We start from the raw sequence: 20316 nt of genomic DNA, 5'->3' as shown, positions 1-20316 counted from the left end.
TGAGAAAATCAAGCCAAGTTTCCTCATAAAAAGGCAAATGAGTCTCACAGTTGTAACACACAATACATATATTTGTCCATACCTCTGCATTTTCTCTCAAATAGAGTTTTGTATTTGCAAATCACTTTGCGTTTGTTTGAAAGTCGAGTTTTTCTTTGCAAAGCAGATTGTGTTTATTTACAAAACGCTGGATTTGTTTGATGAATATTGACACAAAATTCGCTCCATATAGGCGGGATTATAGACATGTCGTTATAGTTGCGCCGCCTCGACTTCTGCGACCTCCTGAAAAACCTTTTTTATTCCGCGTTGTCCCATCAAGCTCTGGATCCGCTCCTCGGCTATCAACGAGAGGAATGTCTGTACTTCCTCAACAGACCACGAAACAGCCATTTTTTAGTTGTTAAAAAAAGGTGCGCTTGTTCAAAACAGTTGCATTCGATCCTTGCGCAAAAGCGAATTTCAGATTTTTTAAAATGCCCATCCCAGCAAAAACTTTCCAAAATAGGCATCGACCACCAGCCCCAGCACGAGCACCGACGTAAGTGAACCAGCTCTAGCTCCAGCACGAGCACGGAGACAAGTAAGCCTAGCGGACCCAGCCCAACCCCCGAGATTGATCAGCTACTATCGATCATTTCAAAAATTTGATATGCAGTGTGTATGCCACTTAAACGATTGTTCAAATCGACGCACTTGTAGTGCTTTGTGGAGTTGTCAAATGAGGATTTGTGAAAGTGTATATAAAATAGCAAGCGTAAATTAATTTTGCATGGGGAAGAAAAGATCTGTAAATGTGTAAATCGTGTTTCAAGTGTAAGAATAAAAGATTTGCAGCGTTTTACTGTTTTTTTGTAAGTGTAATTCATGTATTGTGAAACTGCAGCTTCATGCTAATGCGAAATAAATATGATCTGTATTCTTCTGACTTCCATTTTTCCGTGCATACACTTTTGACACATTTTTTTCGCCAAACTATACGGCCAAAAGCATTGCAAGCCTGTGAACAGCATTTTGCAAGCAAAAACAACCATATCAAGAACTGCAAAGCGGATTGACCGCATAAATCCGCATAAATGTGTGTATCAAAAATAAACTGTTGCAAATATCTAAATGATTTCTTGTGTGCGTAGGGCAAAAAGTTCCCCAAATAACCTGATATGTACTTCTGCATCTTTGCGCTTGCAGTTTTGGCATGATTCTCTCACTGATTTCAGATTTGCAAGCGTGAGTGGAAGGCGGGATTACCTTCTTCTTGCAGCCAATCAAATAAGGCTCTCACTGACTCTCGATTTATTCTCATCTGATTGGTTCAATAAACACTCCAGATGTGAGAACACATCTTTATCTTCATTCGAGGCATGTACATTTAGCAATCAGAAACCTCTTCTTTTCTGTGGTACTGAAATAATCAGAAACGTATATGGCTTCTTTTAAGGACAGCACAAACAACTGTTAAAACTGACTTCCATGTGCTCATATACTGATTTTCAAGCTAGAGTGAACGTTATTGGATTGGTTTGACATTGCATTGAAATTTTAGATATTATATAATCTGCTTACACTACTGAACTGATGTTAACTTTACAATCAAACCGTTTATTAGCGCTCTGTCTCCAGATTTGACAGTAATGCAAAAAACAAAACAAAATTGTCAACAAAATTAGCAAAACCAAATGCAAAGTAACTAATTATGTCTGAATCAAATGTTCCCAAAAACCATGAAATATACAGCCATGTTGATATTTTTACAACCATCTAGTGGTTACAGGATGGCATTACAGATGGTAAATGCATAATTTAGAGGTAAATATTTAGTACAGTAAAATCTCCTTTAAATACATGTTAAAGAAAAAAAAAGTACAAAATAAAAATAAAAAATTACACATGGTACTAAGCCTAATGGTACACAGATTATAAAGGATCATGCTTTGTTTTATTACTTTATTTTATTTTTTAATATGTATGTGTGCGTTAAAATGAGAGAGATGAGAGTAAATCGAGAGTCAGCGAGAGCCTCCTTTGATTGGCTGCTAGAAGGTAATCCCGCCTTTCACTCACGTGTGCAAATCTGAAATCAGTGAGAGAATCATGCCAAAACTGCAAGCGCAAAGACGCAGAAGTAGAGTTGCCAAGTCCGCGTATTATACGCGACTTTGGGCTTCTTTTTTTTGTAAAGTTGCGTGAAAAAATCCCGGGTCGCGGGGTTGCGGTTTTTTTGGCTTATTTAAAAAAATATGATTGCTTGTTAGGGAAATCTGACAAGCAACTTCGTTTCTTTATTTATGTTCGCCGTATTCTCCAATGCATTGATTGACACTCTGTCTGCTCACAGTTAATAGCCAACCAGTGCAATAATATAAGTGCTGCAGCATAATTTGCCAAATGTTTCGCCCCCTCACTGCAGAAAAATCACGTTCAAAAATAAGGCACGTGACGCTGTAATCCAAGCGATGATAGAAGTAGACGTAGAGTGGGATAACTTTCTTTTAGCCTAATTTTTTATTTTTACAATGTTTTTGTAATGTATTAATTATCACGGGAAGGCACCGAACCCCCAATTGCTCCCCGGGCGCCGCAGCAAAAAAATGGCTGCCCACTGTGCCGGGTGTGTGTGTGTTCACTGCTGTGTGTGTGCACTTTGGATGGGTTAAAATGCGGAGCACTAATTCCGAGTATGGGTCACCATACTTGGCCACATGTCACATCACTTTCACAAGTAGTCCTATACTAAGATTATACATTTGGTTCGAGTAGGCTATAATAAATATGTTTTTGGTCTGCACAATTAATCGAATTTCTAATCGCGATTACAATTATGGATGCCACAATTACGTAACTCGTTCAAAGCGGCAATTAATCGTTCAAAGTCCACTTCTGTTATTCTGCACGCTTAAGATATGTTTGATAATAAATAATACTGATGATAATAAATCATAAAAAAATATTGGGCTTGTTTTGGGCTTGTTTTTGAAGCTGCGGTTGCTTATTTATCTTGCGAGAGTTGGCAACAGTGCGCAGAAGTACATATCGGGTTATTTGGGGAACTTTTTGCCCTACGCACACAAGAAATCATTTAGATATTTGCAACAGTTAATTTTTTACACACACAGATTGGTTTTACGCAGTCAATCCGTTCTGCAGTTCTTGATACGGTTGTTTTTGCTTGCAAAACGCTGTTCACAGACTTACAATGCTTTTGGCTGTACTTTGGCGAAAAAAGTCAGAAGAATACAGATCATGTTTATTTTGCATTAGCATGAAGCTGCAGTTTCACAATACATGAATTACACACAAAAAAACAGTAAAACGCTGCAAATCTTTTTTTTCTTACACTTGAAACACGATTTACACTTTCACAAATCTTACCCTGCGCATGCGAATCTTTTAGGCATCATTTTACCTTCATAGGTGTCAGACAAGGATTTCAGTGCCTCAAGTGTTTTCACCTCAAACAGGAAGAGATTGTTGGAGAAATGGCTTGCAAGAAATCGAAGGGGATGGGTTCAGATGGTATAAGAACATTAAATTCATTTTGACTTTTGCAGGTAACCCTGGGTCACCTGGAGCTCGTGGTGCGGTGGGGCCACCAGGTACTCCAGGGCTTGGAGAACCTGGACCACCTGGACCAATGGGGCCACCTGGAGGCCCTGGACCCCTTGGTGAGTTTTTCAATTGATTAGCACCAACAAAGGTGTATAGTATATGCGCACACACATGCCTAGATGTTCACATCTTACATGGTATGTAACAAGTCTTGATGATGTCCTAGGTCAGATCGGTATAAAGGGTGAGAAAGGTTATCAAGGCCAACCTGGTTTAGTCATGCCTGGCGCTCCAGGAGACAGGGGCAGCCCTGGTATCCCAGGTCTACCAGGATCTAAGGGTTTTCCAGGAGAACAAGGACCTCCAGGAAGAGATGGCTTCCCTGGTGAACGTGGTGAGTGTTTCTTGACACCCATTATTCCTGACATTCTCCTCGCACATGTTTGTTTACCTTAAGTTGATTCATATTTTAATGGGGGTTTTTTTTCAGGTCCAAAAGGAGGAATTGGAATCATGGGAATGACAGGATCCCCTGGACTTTTAGGTCCTGATGGAAACTCTGGAGAACCTGGAAAAAAAGGTATTAGAACACAATTCTTATTATTTGGACTAAATAATATACTGCTATCTTACTTTGACAGTGGCACATTCAGCGTTGCACTAGCTAAATCTCCATGATGTTGTTCTGTCTCTTTCAGGTGACCCCGGTTTGATTGGGATCAGGGGAGAGTTTGGTGATCCAGGTACCAAGGGTGAGAGAGGAGAACCGGGTCTACAGGGGCCACCTGGAAACATGAGTGATGTTGACATGGATCACATGAAAGGAGACAAAGGAGACATCGGAGACAGAGGTACAGAGAGAGAGAGCGAGAGAAAGAGGGAGAGAGAGGTGTTTGTCATAGAGGTTTCAGGACCAAAACGAATGGCAAATTTCCATGCAACAGAACAACTACAAAAATGTTCAAGAAAGAAATTTACCACCACCACCAACAACAAAAATGTTAACATAAAATATATTGTCAGACATTTTTTGTTTTTATATTTTGAAGATGACCTAAACATATGCAATAAAATAACATGAATCTTTGTTGGAGTTTTAAGGAAGCACACATCTCTGGATTGTTGGCTTCCGTTGGTGTCTGGTTGAAAATCAGTGAACTATAAACTTATTAGTCTTTATATTTCAACCTTGTCTATCAGGTGATCCTGGTCCTACTGGAGAAAGGGGGTTTCCTGGAACAGCTGGAGACCCTGGAATGCCAGGAAAAGATGGAATGCCAGGTTCACGTGGACAGCAAGGTTAGTCCCCAGATAATAATCTGTAGTCAAATTAAAATTATGGTAGCTGTTAAGTACCATGATTCAATAATGTTATTATGAGAACATTATTTAATAACTGCGGCTCCACTCCAGGTGAGAAAGGAGACCCTGGAGTCCCCGGGGAGTCAGGACGAACTGGAGAACCTGGAGACCCAGGTCAAAGAGGAGACATGGGATACCCAGGTAAATATAGTGCTCTCCACTTCTGCATGTGGGTTGACGACAAATAAAGAAAAGAAAAAAAAAAAATTTAAAAGGAAGAAAAAGGCTAGTTCTTAGAATTTTACATTTGCATTTGTGTTTATGTTTTTGAAAAATGGGTCTGCTGGGTATAATTTCCTGTATTATATACCTGCATGTTGGTTACATCACATGCCTTCTGAATAATTATAAGTAATAGTTTTCAAATATTATTAATCATTGAGGCAGTTTTGTTATAATTAATAAACTCTGGTACTGTTGCTTGTCGCTTGATCACTTTTTAGTGAACATTTTGTGGTTCTTTAGGTTCAATGGGGCCAAAAGGTATTAAAGGTGTTGGTGGGTCACTGGGTCACCCTGGATCTAAGGGTGTTGATGGCACCAAAGGAGATAAAGGAGATCCTGGTGCAGCAGGAATAGGAATCCCCGGTCCCCCTGGAGTGAAAGTTTGTGTTGTTGTATTGGTATAAACATCAAATCTAAAAATTTGCACATTAACAATACAGTATATGTCTTCCTTGGTCTCATCTCATACTTACAGGGAAATGTTGGCAACCCTGGTTTCCCTGGTGAACCTGGACATAAGGGACAGAAGGGTACAATGGGCATCCCAGGAAGCACTGGAATTCAAGGACTTAAAGGAGACACAGGATCGATTGGTTACCAAGGCAAGATGATTACAATGACTAATGCAAATTACACTGAAATACATTGTTTATCAGCCAGTGTTATGAACACATTGAGGCACTAATACAATAATTACCAATCATATTATTTTCTGAGCAGGCAGTCCAGGGAAACCAGGTGAGAAAGGTGTCAGCGGGTTGCCGGGGTCTACAGGAGAACCTGGGTTTCAAGGACGTCCAGGTAAGTCAAACTAAATTTCCCCTTGAGATTTGTTTAAGGCACCCGTAATGTTTCTAGACACATTGAAAAAGTTTCTTTACCTTAGAACACTTCTGAGAAACACAAAACAAGTGTGCATGAAGGAAGTTAATTTAAAGCAAGCTTCAAATGGGCTGCATACATTTAGTGGTGAAAATTCCTAATGATTATTATTTTTTTGAATAGGCGAGCCTGGTCTACAGGGTCCACCAGGTCTGCCTGGGGAGAAAGGCAAACCAGGGGTAGATGGCATTCCTGGATTTATTGGAGAGAGAGGAGAACCCGGTAAGATTATGTAGCTAAGATTATGAGTAAGATTATGTATTAATGCTGCAAATTTAAAGTGCTTTAGAAACTCTTTTTGGGACAGTGGGTCTCTAATTCAGTAATGATTGTGTAGTCAGGGGCGGTTTCTTCATTAGGACGATAGGGCGATGCACCACCAGTGCAAAAGGGAGGAATTTTTTTCTATCACATTAATATAACATAACCACAGCTGTCACTGTTCTAATATAGACTGTTTGTTTTGCCTCTGGATACATAGTCCAATCAGCGTCAAGTCACGTTCTGTGGAGTACCGCCCCTTTTTGGGCGATTTCACTATGGCCGAGAATCGCCCAGACTGTTCTCATAGACTTCCATACAAAGACTTTTTTTTCGAACTGCTGGCACTGCAATGCAATCTCTATGAGTTCCGTGAGGGCGAGCACTAACGTGCTTTCGTCATCATACGTAACCTTAACTTGTGCAGTGATTGGTGGGAACAAACTCTATAAATAAGAAATATGAAGTCAGGACTAGTCTGTATAGGCTGAATAAAGCAAATCAGTATCTCACCAGTACAGTTTAGATGGATGACGATTGTAATGGAGGTAAAGACAATTATGGTGACATACAGCAATCGGACACTATTAGACGCACAAGTCCGTTATTATTAATGTGCAAACAAACAGAATGCATGTGCACATTTCAGTATGGTCACATATCTGGAAAGTGTTTTAAAATGGACACTCACTGAAGAAGTGTGTTTTTATAGGAGTTTGCATTGGTCAGTGGTGTTTATGTAGACACTAAAGCACAGACACGAACACTCCCTCTTACAGAGGAACTGTTCACTGGTGATGTCGAGCCTCCTACAGATCGCCACATTTGACAAATTCAGGATGTTTTTATTTGCTTTTTTAATTTGTGTTTTGCTCTGTTTAATAATTCTGAATGGATCCGTATATATCTATATACAGTCAGTTTAAGGCAACTGGTATAGGTTTTTTTTTTTTTATTTTTGTATTGCAGCTTGACTTGTAGTTATTTATATATGCATAGAAAATGCTCTAAACAAATGTAACATTTATTTTTTCCTCACCGTTTTTGCTGTTGCACTGTATACATAAATTGTGAATTATAAAAATTAAATAATGTTTTAATTTATGTTGAAAAAAGCTTGCAGAAAATCATCCTCAATCTTGAACTTGGTAAAGCAATTATCTTTATTTAAAATGTTTCAAGTCTTAATACTTTTCCTTTTGTTATACTGGGAGAAATCATACCGGGATGTATGCTAAAATTGTTGATTTTCACCAGTGTTCGAACTATACCGTGGACTTTGGGGGAGCCCACTTGTTTTTTTGTTTTTGTTTTTAACGGGGGGTTCGTGCGCTTGCGCGTGAATGAAGGCTTACAATGACTTACAAAGATACATAACAGCTACAAGTGTATGCACTACTTGCTTTATGCAAGCGCTATATAGGATAAATCACTATACAGGATTACCCTATTATACTTTATCGACACAAATTGATAGGTGAAACAACAAACAGCCACCCACAAATAGTCTATAAACAAAGCATCAGGCTGTCTTTGAGTTCACATGAACAACGGTTAAAGTTACTCGTCGTCAGGCTACAGAAGAATACCATAATTCCTCCGTTCAATTAGGCCTAAGACATCGAGAGTCACGCAGACCTATAACAACCCAGCCACAACACATAATTGCGAATAACATGCCTTACCTTAACACAGAATCGACCACAGAGTCCAGCGTTTATATTTTTTCTACGAATCTTTGAGTTAACATGTACTAAACATGAGTGGAATTTGCACCGCAGCGCCCCCACACCTTGATGCTCATGACAAGAATAGCATGTAGTTATTTTTATTGAAGTGAATTAGGTTTAAATCGCCGCCATGCATGAATGAATGATATTTTTGCAATTTTACACATAATAATCCACGATGATCACATTACACAAAACTGAAATTGCACGTCAAAATAACACATTGTCAAGATTTTTTGAGACCCCCCAAAATTTCACAAATCCCGTTTTCAGGGGAGCCCATGTCTTATTAAGGGGAGCCGAGCTCCCCCGTAATTCGCACCCTGCATTTACGCTCACAGACCAGAATACCAGAGGCTACATCAGCGGTTCCCAATTCCAGCCCATGTTCCGAAGTGAAGTAAACTTCAACGGATTTCCCCCGCTCAGGGAGTAGGGAGCAATGAACAAGGAGAACAATGTATCTAAAATGGTAGGCGTTTTAAGACTACAAATGATTATACATACATTTGTATTGCATTCAGTATGGAAAATAATCATTGTAAAATAAAATTTAAAATGAATTATTTTACCCAGTATTTTTGTGTGAAATGATTCTTTTAGTCAGTGTTCGAACTATACCGTGGTCTTTGGGGGAGCCCACTTGTTTTTTGTTTTTTTTTACGGGGGGGGGGCTTTGTTCGTGCGCTTGCGCGTGCCTCAAAAGAGGGCTTACAGTGACTTACAAAGATACATAACAGCTACAAGTGTATGCACTACTTGCTTTATGCAAGCAGTATATAGGATAAATCACTATACAGGATTTACCCTATTATACTTTATCGACACGAATTGATAGGTGAAACAACAAACAGCCACCCACAAATAGTCTATAAACAAAGCATCAGGCTGTCTTTGAGTTCACATGAACAACGGTTAAAGTTAGTCGTTGTCTGGCTACAGAAGAATACCATAATTCCTCCGTTCAATTAGGCCTAAGACATCGAGAGTCACGCAGACCTATAACAACCCAGCCACAACACATAATTGCGAGTAACATGCCTTACCTTAACACAGAATCGACCACAGAGTCCAGCGTTTATATTTTTTCTACGAATCTTTGAGTTAACATGTACTAAACAGGAGTGGAATTTGCACCGCAGCGCCCCCACACCTTGATGCTCGTGACAAGAATAGCATGTATAGTTATCTTTATTGAAGTTAATTAGGTTTAAATCGCCGTCATGCAATTTTACACATAATAATCCACGATGATCACATTACACAAAACTGAAATTGCACGTCAAAATAACACATTGTCAATATTTTTTGAGACCCCCCAAAATTTCACAAATCACGTTTTCAGGGGAGCCCATGTCTTATTAAGGGGAGCCGAGCTCCCCCTAGCTCCCACGTAGTTCGCACCCAAAATTTTTCAGCAGCCGCCACTGGCATAGATTATTTGTTTTTATATGCACAGCAGAACATCTCATTAAAAATTTGCATGCGCACATGAATTAGTTCTTAACTGTGTTATAACGTTAATGAATTCAGAGTATTCTAAATCAGGGAACTACGTGATTTTTTCCCCTCTTTTGTAAGTCGCTTTGGATAAAACCGTCTGCCACATGCAAAACTGTAAAGGTTGATAATTGGCATAAAACATGCCCAAACCATATCCATAAAAGGGCTTTCCGCACAACCTTTCATCACAGCAAACCTATGACGGTCTCTAAGGACGTGCTCTCGCCTAAGAACGTGTGGAGCAAGATCCTCGATCAATGCCAAGTGTGCCATCCTCAAATCTAGTGTAAACACCTATACAGACCTAGATTACAGTTAATGAACCTAATTAGCCAGCTGTATCTGCATTTTCCTACACTTTCATATATGTTTAAGATGAAATGCCTTTGTATAAAATTTGAGCTTTATATGTTTATAGTGCCAGAATATGTCTTTTTTGCATATGTGTGGTTTCAGTTCTTCCTACATTTCATACATTTTGAATGCATTTTAGTACACAAGTAACTGATGCATCATGATTTGTTCGTGAAAATATTTTTATGCCATTTTCATGCACAAATTTGTGCATACGCACTGTTAGTGAGACCCAATGATCTAAAGACAAACAATTGTTTCTCTTCTTCAGGTATACCTGGTATAGGATTGACAGGAGCCCACGGAGAACCTGGCAGCAAAGGTCAGAATCGCATATCCCCAATAATTAGGTTGTCATTTATGAAGCACTGGGAGGTCTACTTAAAATGAATACATTTGAAGTTCATTATTTTCGATGTATAATTTAAGGATAGTTTAGTGAAAAGTAACTAAATTAAATGAATACTTCTCCTCATCTCCACACAGGTGACACAGGCAACCCTGGTCTTCCTGGCATTCCCGGGAGTTCAGGTATTCCTGGAACCAAAGGTGAGAAGGGTCTGCCAGGACTCCAAGGGGGCCATGGATGGCCTGGAGAGAGAGGACTTCCAGGAGCATCCATGGAGGGGCCTAAAGGAGACAGGGGAGCTCAGGGACAGCTGGGAGAAAAAGGTGAATCCTTAACACCTCACTATTCAGGACATTCTGTCACAGAATATTCCTCTTATTAGTAGTCTAACAATTTAAGGGTGTCATTATGGTTATAAAATGCAGTTGTCCATCCTGTTAGCCAAAGAACTGTATTTGATACTCTAAAGGACTGACAGATGTGTTCTGCTGAATGTGGCCTGTGGCCCACATCACATTTTTACCACAGGTGCGACTGGTGATCCAGGCCCAGCTGGCACACCAGGCAGTGCTGGAGCTAAAGGAGAAAAGGGAGATGTGGGCTTCCCTGGCCCACAAGGCTCTCAAGGGTATAGAGGAGACAAAGGTTTCACTGGTGCTCCTGTGAGTTTAAGGCTTCGTCTTCTAAAATAAAAATAGTGCCTTTAAAATTTATAGTAGATCATTTAATACAGCTGTGCTCTGTAGGGTGAGCCTGGGTTGCCTGGTTTTAATGGACCAAAGGGTGAGATGGGACCACAGGGTGTTCCTGGTTTCCCTGGTAAGATTAAAGATGAAATTTAACTTGACAGAATATTGCAGTGCATTTTTGTGTGTTTCTGAGTGTCATCCTTCATATTTATAAAAGGCAATGCTCGATAGAGATGGTAGATTGAGTGGCTCGGTGTCATTCCAGGTATAAAGGGTGAGAGAGGAGTGATCGGTTCGAGGGGTGACGGAGGTGACAGAGGATTCCCAGGTCTCAAAGGTATGAACAAAAACTTCAACTCAGATTTCCATTGAATTATATTATTAGTGTCTATCCACATTTATTCAAATAAACATTTTAATTTGTATAGCTAACATCATATTGCTAATAGAATTTAAATGTATTGCTTCATGGTTTACATTATTGTACATAATAATAATAATAATAATAATAATTTTATTATTTTTTATTATCATTATTATTGAATAATATAACAATGTAAAATATGACATCATTTAATGTCAATGTTGTACAGTCTTGAATATATATTAATCATTATTGTAATAAAATATTGTAAAATATTTTATAATAAAATATAAATATTTCACAGCTTTTTACTTTGAATCTGTAGTGCTGTAATTTCAATGTGAAATAAATTGTCTATAATATATAGAAGAAGAATTACACATTAGCAACAAAATTACAAACAAAATAACAACATATATTTATACACACACAAAGTATCAGATCACATTTTGTGTGTCCACCAAACTGCTTCTTGAAATCCTTATTTGAGCTTGAATGTGTGGTGAAACGTCTTTACTATAATAAATGGGCAGTTCAGGTCTGAATGCTCTTTACTTCATTGTAAACATTTTACAAAATTTCTGCTTTTAACATTTTAATTTAAGGTAGCGAAGGCCCCCCTGGACCCCCTGGGCCACACACATTTATAAAGGGTGTTCCTGGTCTTCCAGGACCCCAGGGTCCCCCAGGTATAGTTGGAATCCAAGGCATCCCTGGACAGAAAGGACAACAGGGTGAGTGTTTCAAATATCTGAACTTACAAGTTTAGGAAAACAGTCAGTTGACATATCTTAATGCACAACCACGCTCCTAGGTGTGATGGGAACTCAGGGTATAAAAGGATCTGATGGGACACCTGGCTATAATGGACATCATGGGGCCAAAGGAGAGTCTGGACAAACTGGACCCTCTGGTAGGTGCACAGACACATAACATATTAAGAGATCCAAGACAGAAGATAAGTTCTGCAAATTTAATCAGAACTGAAATTTCTTTCATTCACAAGATTGCTTATGCTTGCTGATCCCTATTTTATTTCCTAAAACATCTTTTCTGTAGGCCCCAGAGGGTACCCTGGACCTCCAGGGCCTAGTGGTATCCCAGGTCGCATCGGCCCTCCTGGCTCTTCCTCAATGGACCACGGCTTCCTTGTAACCCGCCACAGTCAGACTGTTGATGTTCCATTATGTCCAGAGGGAACAACGCCAATCTATGATGGATATTCGCTGCTTTATGTCCAGGGCAACGAGAGGTCACATGGACAAGACCTAGGTTTGCACAGCAGCCACACTGATCATGCATTTATTATAAAAAATATTAATCAAAGTCACACAATCCCTGACGTTCTGCTCTCTTTACCCAATAGGTACAGCTGGTAGCTGCCTAAGGAAGTTCAGCCCAATGCCTTTCCTCTTCTGCAACATCAACAATGTATGTAACTTTGCTTCTCGTAATGATTATTCGTACTGGCTCACGTCTCCCGAGCCCATGCCCATGAGCATGGCCCCTGTTACCGGTGAGAGCATCAGACCCTTCATCAGCAGGTTTGTGATCTTTTATGAATCATTTGATATTTCCATGAGTAAGAATTCCTCGTCCTTCTCATGTGCATGCATGTTTTTCTGTGACAGATGTGCAGTTTGTGAGGCTCCTGCTATGGTGATAGCTGTGCACAGTCAGACCATCCAGATCCCACCTTGCCCTCGTGGTTGGGATTCTCTCTGGATCGGATACTCTTTCGTCATGGTGAGGAGACTAAAGAAGCATTTTTTTTTAGGGCTGTACAAAATATCAATAGTAAAATCGCTAAGACTGCTGTTATAAATATATGTGCTGCCGGTTTCAGAGATACAGTGTTTCAGAGCACCTTGGTTTATTTACTATGAATGTAGCAACTGAAACACTGTATTATGAGCTGCACGTGTATAAATGAACACAGTGTTGCACTTCATTTAGATACCGGCAGTACATATCTTTATTTGCCTGCAAACGGCCAAAAGAAAGGCTCAATGTTTTAATAAAAATGAAGAAATTAGTATTATAAATTAATTTTACAGTTGTACTGTACTCTCTCTCTCTCTCTATATATATATATATAATGAAAATGGTTTGAGTTGGTTCTTGTAAAGAGTATAAATAAATAGTATTTATACTGTATTAAAAAGTCATTTTTCAGTGGGTTTTTTTTTTTGGTTAACATTCACCCTAACCCTAACAAACAGCCTAATCATTCTCGATTCCCCCCCCCCAAAATATTTTTAAAAAATCCTGTATTATTTTTAAAAGCAAAACAGTATCAGTATCAGTTTTTTCCCAACATCGTGCAACACTAATTTTTTCTTTAATATTACTGTGAAATCGGTTCCAAACTAAAGTACAGGATGTTCAACCCTGTCAACCAGTACACTAAGGTCATTACTATATCCCCAATTATAAAACGGATAATTCCGGTCCTTGATTCTGATTGGTTGAGCCTCGTTCGAAGCTGTTGTAAATTACTCTACAAACATACACCTTTGTTTACTTTGTGTGTTGCTTGGCAACCACTTTGTTGCAACCACAACTGATTCTGAGGAACTACATTGTTTGGTGGAAGAATAATGTTTTTTATTAATATCATTACACTTTATTTGCTCTGTTTTATTTTGTGAAACCTAACTATGTATATGGAATAACCGTTTTATAAAAGCAATAAGCCCCGTGGAGCCGTGGTTTACAGTGAATTTATAACAGCTAAGGAGGTTGTTAGTGAGGTTGTTAACAACGCCCCTTAGCTGTTATAAATTCACTGTAAACCATGGCTTCTTTGGGCTTATTTCTTTAATAAACACTGACAGGAACAAATATGTCTGCTTTCATCATTTTCAATGAGGATTACTGTATATGAGAATGTGAACTTGTGACTAGTGTGTAAAGGTCTTACGCAGTCTCTCTGTGTAACAGCACACCAGTGCTGGTGCTGAGGGCTCCGGTCAGGCTCTGGCCTCTCCGGGTTCTTGTCTGGAAGAGTTCCGCTCGGCTCCCTTCATCGAGTGTCACGGTCGCGGCACCTGCAACTATTATGCTAATTCCTACAGCTTCTGGTTAGCCACCATAGAGGACAGCGAAATGTTCAAGTAAGCTTTCACACACTTTATATTCTTGAGTATTTATCAGCTGTTGAGCTCGCCTTTTAGGTTCTTACTGTTTTTATGGATGCACTATTGTTTCTTCAGTTTAACACAGAATATATCATGTACTAAAGCTGATTTGTTTATTTGAAATATTTAAGCTATATATGCCACACCCATGCCCCTGGTTTCACAGACAAGGCTTAAGCCTAATGCCAGACTAAAATCTAAGTCTGAGCTGTTTCAACTGAAAGAAACTTGCTCTGACTGATCTTAAAATATATCAGTGCCTTTATTTTGTCTCAAAATGCACACCAGTAATGTTTTTTAAGGCACGTTTATAAAAATTACTTAAATGTCCTAATTGAACTATGGCCTAATACTGGCTTAGTCTAAGCCCTGTCTGTGAAACCAGGCCATGGAGTACTTCAAAGCTACAGTACTCCTCTCTCTTACCACAAGAGGGCACAATAATTTCTTGGTGATTTAGGAGCAATTTTATTGTATTTATGTCTCACTATGGTATGAAGCATTAATAAGTCATCCTACTTAATGTAACCAATAACCAGGTCAATTTAAAAAGATTTGAATAATAACAATAACACACAAAAAAAAATGCAATTAAAATATTGGTCCAGAAAATAATTACTTTTATGTTATGTGTATCTTTTTAATTAATATTACTTAGGCTAAAACTGTACAGTGTACAGAGTACAGAGATGAAGTGTAGCATAACTGTTTACAAAACATTTATCTTATTTCGTTTATCTAATTTCATAATTTCTTTAGTATAAATGTAATACTTGTTTGATCAGATATTTTAATAAATTAATCATTATATATGCAGTTTTACAAATATTATACAGATCAATATGACCTATTATTGCCCTTTTCTGCAACAGAATAAAAAAATGTAATGCCACCTTTTTTATTTAAACAATATATGGTTTGATTGTTTTAATATTAAATGCCTAATTCATAATTAAATTGGTAAATGAATGAATTAAAATGAACGATAGACCACCAGGAATTTGTCCCGGTGCTTTCGAAGACCGATCTGGGTCTGGTGACCTGCCTAATTTTGTTGATGTCTGTCTGAAATCTTTTCTTCTGCAAAATTAGGCACCACTAAAAAGAGGTACAATCTCAGAGCTCCAAGAGAAAAAGTCAGAATTGTAAGAAGTTAAGAAAAACATTTTTTTTTTTTCTGTCCTCTTGTTAAATTTCTGTGTGTATTGTGGTTACAGGAAACCTGTCCCTACAACGCTAAAAGCTGGGAATCTACGAACTCACATCAGCAGGTGTCAAGTGTGCATGAAGAGGGTCTAGACCAGCCTCAGCACTCCGTCTGCTCTTTATACTCCAGTTTTACGAACAAACAACAAACGTAAGGTGCTACTTCTGTGAAAAGCCATGGAAAAACTTTGAAAACCCACAGAAAAATACCCGTCTCATCGAAACCTCAAGATCTACTGGCACATTTGCCTCATACAGAGCGTTTAACTAACATTGTTCCATTGTGTCTAATGAATGACACCTGTTTACACTTGCACTGAGTTTATATGTATTAGTAAGCAGGTAACCATATTCATCAAGTGCTCACATGAATCGGATGCTATTCCGTCCAGCCCTTCTTGTGTTCTTTTTTCAGCTTTATTTATCATGCCACTCAACAATATCAGATGCAGATATCTTGTTTATTTCTCTCTAAAATGTATAATCAAGCAACACTAACATTATAGAATTGGATAATTATGTTTTCCTACTTCACTGTCAGTAAGTTTGTCAGCACCCTCTTTGTATGATGTAGGAAAAGCAAAGATCAAGCTTTGTTGTAAATATAGTGCTCTATTTAGTTAACACTCTGTCACATAATCTCTTCAGGCAAATGCCATTGATTTTGTTAAACTTAATTATTTATGAAAATGTATGAGATGAGAGTTTAAGCACCAAGGGGCCTTTCCTTTCCACATTGATTTCTCTCTGCTAACCACTGCAGAAGACCATCGTGGCACATAAACTGTAATATTCGGCACTTTTTTTTGTGAATCAGAATGTGGCCTTTAGACTGAAAACTTCCATTTATGAATCTGTGTTTTGAAGTTTATGCTTGTTCATATGTGCTTGCAGCTGTGCCTGGTCCAGCTTCCTTTTGGTGCAGAAATGTTTTCCCATGATGCAATTTAACTTCATTTCCATTCACACATAGACATACAGTCTTTTCTGTATCTGTTTATAGCTCTAATCAAAATAATCAGACATCAGACTAGAAGTGCACTAGTAAGTCACCTAAGTCACCTTTTGTTGACTCCTCTTTTATCACTCTGTTGACTTGAACTCATCAGCAAGCTCATCTGACTTGATTTCAACCACATCTATGACAAACTTCAAGAGGTTTTCTAGAATTTAGGGTCTGTGTCTGAAGTCTGCATCTTTAATTTGAACATTGCCTATGGATTCTGTTATATGTCTTGAGTTTCTTTTGTCTTAATGCCTCAGATACCAGACCAAAGAACCTGCACATGTCCCCCTTCCACAGTGGATTTCTTGCTCATGAATTTTTATTTTTTTTATTATTATTAATATTTTTTTTTTTACACTGATAATACTTGACTATGCAATCTACACTACTCGCTACAAAACCTTCTTCACAGTTGACCTTTTAGCAGAGTTCATCAAATTGTTATTTCTTGCTCATGAATTTTTATTTTTTTATTATTATTAATATTTTTTTTCTTTTTATTTTACACTGATAATACTTGACTATGCAATCTACACTACTCGCTACAAAACCTTCTCCACAGTTGACCTTTTAGCAGAGTTCATCAAATTGTTCCACTATTTTAGGTAAATAAGCTAGTTGTGTTTAAATTTGAAAGTGCCTTACATGACTTTAGTCATGGATGTGAGCCCACATATCCGTACTATAATGTCACTGATCTCACACACTCGCTGTAGCTCTGTGCATTGATGTGCCCATGAAGTATTAACGGCTCTTGTTTTGGAATATGTTGAATAATAGAGGTTAATTGCAATTTGTGAAAATATATGATTTAAAATATGAAACAAATGATTTCAGTGATGCCCCACCCTATACTGTGTCATACAATAAAATGTTTGTATAAATGTGTGATGGATTTGTCTTTTTTATACAAAAAAGAGGATATATATATATAAGATAATTCTGTCATCATTTATTTACCCTCTCATCCTCTCATCAAAAAAAAACATTATTTTTGGTTGACTCTTAACTTTTATAAAGAATATCTCTTTGGATTTGAGACTTTAGTCTTTGCAACTTTACAGATCTTCTTTATGCACCAAGAGCTTGTAACACTCCAAAGAGAAAGGAAAAATTGAAATCGCATCATATGACCTCTTTAATATTTATATTTAGCTTTAGTTTACTTCAATTTTAGTTTTAATAATTTTATTACCTTAACTTCAAGTTTAAGTGTTTCATCTAATATTTACATTTTCCTTAATTTCAGCTTTATTCTAATTAACATTTAATTAGACATTTAACTTTTTTTTTTTTTGCCAGTACTGATTTTGACTGTTGTCTGTTGACTGGTGTCTGCCATCCAGGGACCCTCAGGGAGCTCCAAGGTCATAGATAGATAGATAGATAGATAGATCTAACAACATTACTTAGATTGGCCTGGAGAGGGCGATCTAAGTACACTCAGTTTTTCACAATGTGGCAGCCTTTACTACAACTCATTCCTGTCAAGTGCATATCATATTACAAAACAAGGCTATAAATTATTTATTCAGAGTACCTTTCTTAATATTTGCATTGCTTTACAGCTCAATATCATAACTTTCATCCTCTATATATTCTCACAACAAGTCATGTCGATGATAAAAGTCACACTAACTTTTCACACTTGTATCTCTCATACAGAATATTTCACTCTGTACCACAGGAAAACAAGTATCTCTGTGTGTTGAAACTATCTAGAGATACAATAAGTGTGCTACTGAAACTGGATTTCCAAGAATATTTTTCCAGCATACTCTGAGAAACTGCCTTGCCAATTTCACATTTTCATTAGTGGGAAATTTGAGCCCTTCCTTCCTTAATTATTTTTCGACAAATACCTCCAGTCTGACACTGTCACAAAAGGCCATTTTTTTGAAAGCTTTCCTTGTTAGTTTTCTTAGAAATGTTTAAGGATAATATCTAAGGTCTCACTGGCCTTCAAACACGTTTACTCGCTCATAATTATTGACCAGTAAGCTGACTCAGATTTAAAAACCCTCCCTCTGGTCAGAATGGATGACTGCATTAGGGGACAGGATGTATGCTACTTTTTTTTTTTTAAAGCAAATCTGTACCTCTGTGAGCTGGTTGTAGGTTTTTTGGGGTTATCAGCATACTCTGATACTTGTAAAGTGGTGTGTGAGAGAGCTTAGGCTCTGGGCTGCGCACACAGATCAATGAGCATGAGAAGAGATAACCTTTCTCTTTCATCTCTCCATTTTTGTAGGAATCTCATTCTCTCTCTCTCTCTCTCTGTTTGCCTATTGGACAAACATAGCCTTTTACCCCATTCAGTCATGGGCTGCTGTTAAAATGACGTGTATGAATGGATGACCATTGACCCTGAGTGAAGCAAACTATAGTTAGAAGAGTTTCATGGTGCCTCTTGCAACATGTCTGTGGAGATTTTGATTATCTTTAGACATTACGTATACATATAATGTCAGATGATTTGTGCTTGTCTTATTTTGGCTACATGTTTAGGTTCCTGTCACACTTCAGAGTAGCCTTGAGCATACAGTGATCTAAGTGTGGGTGTTTATGGGGTGAAAGGAACAACTGAGGAGTGTTGTGAAACTCTATCGGTCAAAGGGAACACGCTGCAAAAGAGGATGGCAGTAAATTGAGGTGAGGGGTCTGTGCTGTCACCTCTAGGAATGGGGACAGACACACAATAGATCAGATTGGAATGGACAAACTTCAAGGAGAACTGGTACAGAGCAGGCAAATACATTTAGAACCAAACCGTGGATTCATGCTCTTATTAGAAAGCTTGTGAGAGAGGGAGAGCAAAAGAAAGACAAAGCAAATAACAAATGTTTGTGACTGGCCAATGAGCTGAATGAATGTGGTCACATGACCAAGAAAGAGAAGCATTGGTAAATATTCCGTTCAAGGTCATTTTGGGAAACACTCATAATATATTGGATAAATTGGAAATTATTGACTCTTTTATGTCATATTTGACATACATGCAAGAACTGGCCATTTTGTCGTTTATCTAATCAAAATGTTTCAAACCCTATGCATTTTCTTCGGAATATTGTTTAATATATTGTTTAACTGCTAATCAATGCATTGTTTATTGTGTTCTTAATATATCTTTTCATAGGGTTTGATCCTGTGCTAAATTATACAATTAATGTCCTCTTGTGGACCTGACCTTCATCTTTAGTAAATATTCCTTTGAGATATTTGCTTAATGACATCACCCTACTGGAAGTTATATCATTTTGGAGGGAAAACAGTAGAACATTCATCAAGTATCAGCAGTGGATTTAATCAATTCTGTGATTTTCTTTTCTTTCTTTCTTTTTTTTTCTGGTGTTACTTGGTTTGTTTCACTCTAAAACATCCCATCCTGTTGGATAAAATTACACAAGTCAGTGTAAATATAATTATATTTATAAACAGAGTTAAAAAAAATCTATTTAGTTGACAATAAAGCTAATAGTCAATCCCTCACTAAGCAATGGCTCAGTTAATATATTGTTTATTTATTTTTTGACCTTTATAAGATGTTTCTGAAAGACCGTCAGTGTAAATACCTTTAGAAAATACCTCCTTAAAGGGATAGTTTATCCAAAAATGAAAATTTACACAAGTTTTTACTCTGTGGAACACAAAATATGATATTGTTGACTTTTATTGAATGGAAAAAAGACCCCCCCCCCC

At 37.8% G+C, this 20316-nt stretch overlaps 1 protein-coding gene across 2 annotated transcripts in view; it reads left to right on the top strand.

The window, feature by feature from the left end:
- Positions 1 to 15719, top strand: part of LOC107721605 (collagen alpha-1(IV) chain-like) — a 65163-nt gene extending 49444 nt beyond the window's left edge. For both annotated transcript variants that reach the window (XM_016529706.1, XM_016529707.1), the window contains 22 exons: positions 3549 to 3662; positions 3773 to 3940; positions 4037 to 4126; positions 4245 to 4397; positions 4747 to 4845; positions 4960 to 5049; positions 5374 to 5513; positions 5609 to 5735; positions 5854 to 5934; positions 6139 to 6237; positions 10135 to 10185; positions 10350 to 10535; positions 10741 to 10874; positions 10959 to 11031; positions 11167 to 11238; positions 11871 to 11999; positions 12080 to 12178; positions 12325 to 12537; positions 12632 to 12809; positions 12897 to 13011; positions 14209 to 14381; positions 15623 to 15719. In XM_016529706.1, coding sequence (XP_016385192.1) covers positions 3549 to 3662; positions 3773 to 3940; positions 4037 to 4126; positions 4245 to 4397; positions 4747 to 4845; positions 4960 to 5049; positions 5374 to 5513; positions 5609 to 5735; positions 5854 to 5934; positions 6139 to 6237; positions 10135 to 10185; positions 10350 to 10535; positions 10741 to 10874; positions 10959 to 11031; positions 11167 to 11238; positions 11871 to 11999; positions 12080 to 12178; positions 12325 to 12537; positions 12632 to 12809; positions 12897 to 13011; positions 14209 to 14381; positions 15623 to 15704 — 2666 coding nt within the window. In that variant the 3' untranslated portion in view covers positions 15705 to 15719. The remainder of the gene's footprint in view (positions 1 to 3548; positions 3663 to 3772; positions 3941 to 4036; positions 4127 to 4244; positions 4398 to 4746; positions 4846 to 4959; positions 5050 to 5373; positions 5514 to 5608; positions 5736 to 5853; positions 5935 to 6138; positions 6238 to 10134; positions 10186 to 10349; positions 10536 to 10740; positions 10875 to 10958; positions 11032 to 11166; positions 11239 to 11870; positions 12000 to 12079; positions 12179 to 12324; positions 12538 to 12631; positions 12810 to 12896; positions 13012 to 14208; positions 14382 to 15622) is intronic.
- Positions 15720 to 20316: the final 4597 nt, after the last annotated feature.

The sequence above is a fragment of the Sinocyclocheilus rhinocerous genome, unplaced genomic scaffold, assembly GCF_001515625.1.
Source record: "Sinocyclocheilus rhinocerous isolate Xijiao unplaced genomic scaffold, SAMN03320098_v1.1 scaffold30, whole genome shotgun sequence".
Lineage (NCBI taxonomy): Eukaryota > Metazoa > Chordata > Actinopteri > Cypriniformes > Cyprinidae > Sinocyclocheilus > Sinocyclocheilus rhinocerous.
Note: the sequence above shows the minus strand (reverse complement) of the source record. Positions and strands in the feature narration are given on the sequence as shown.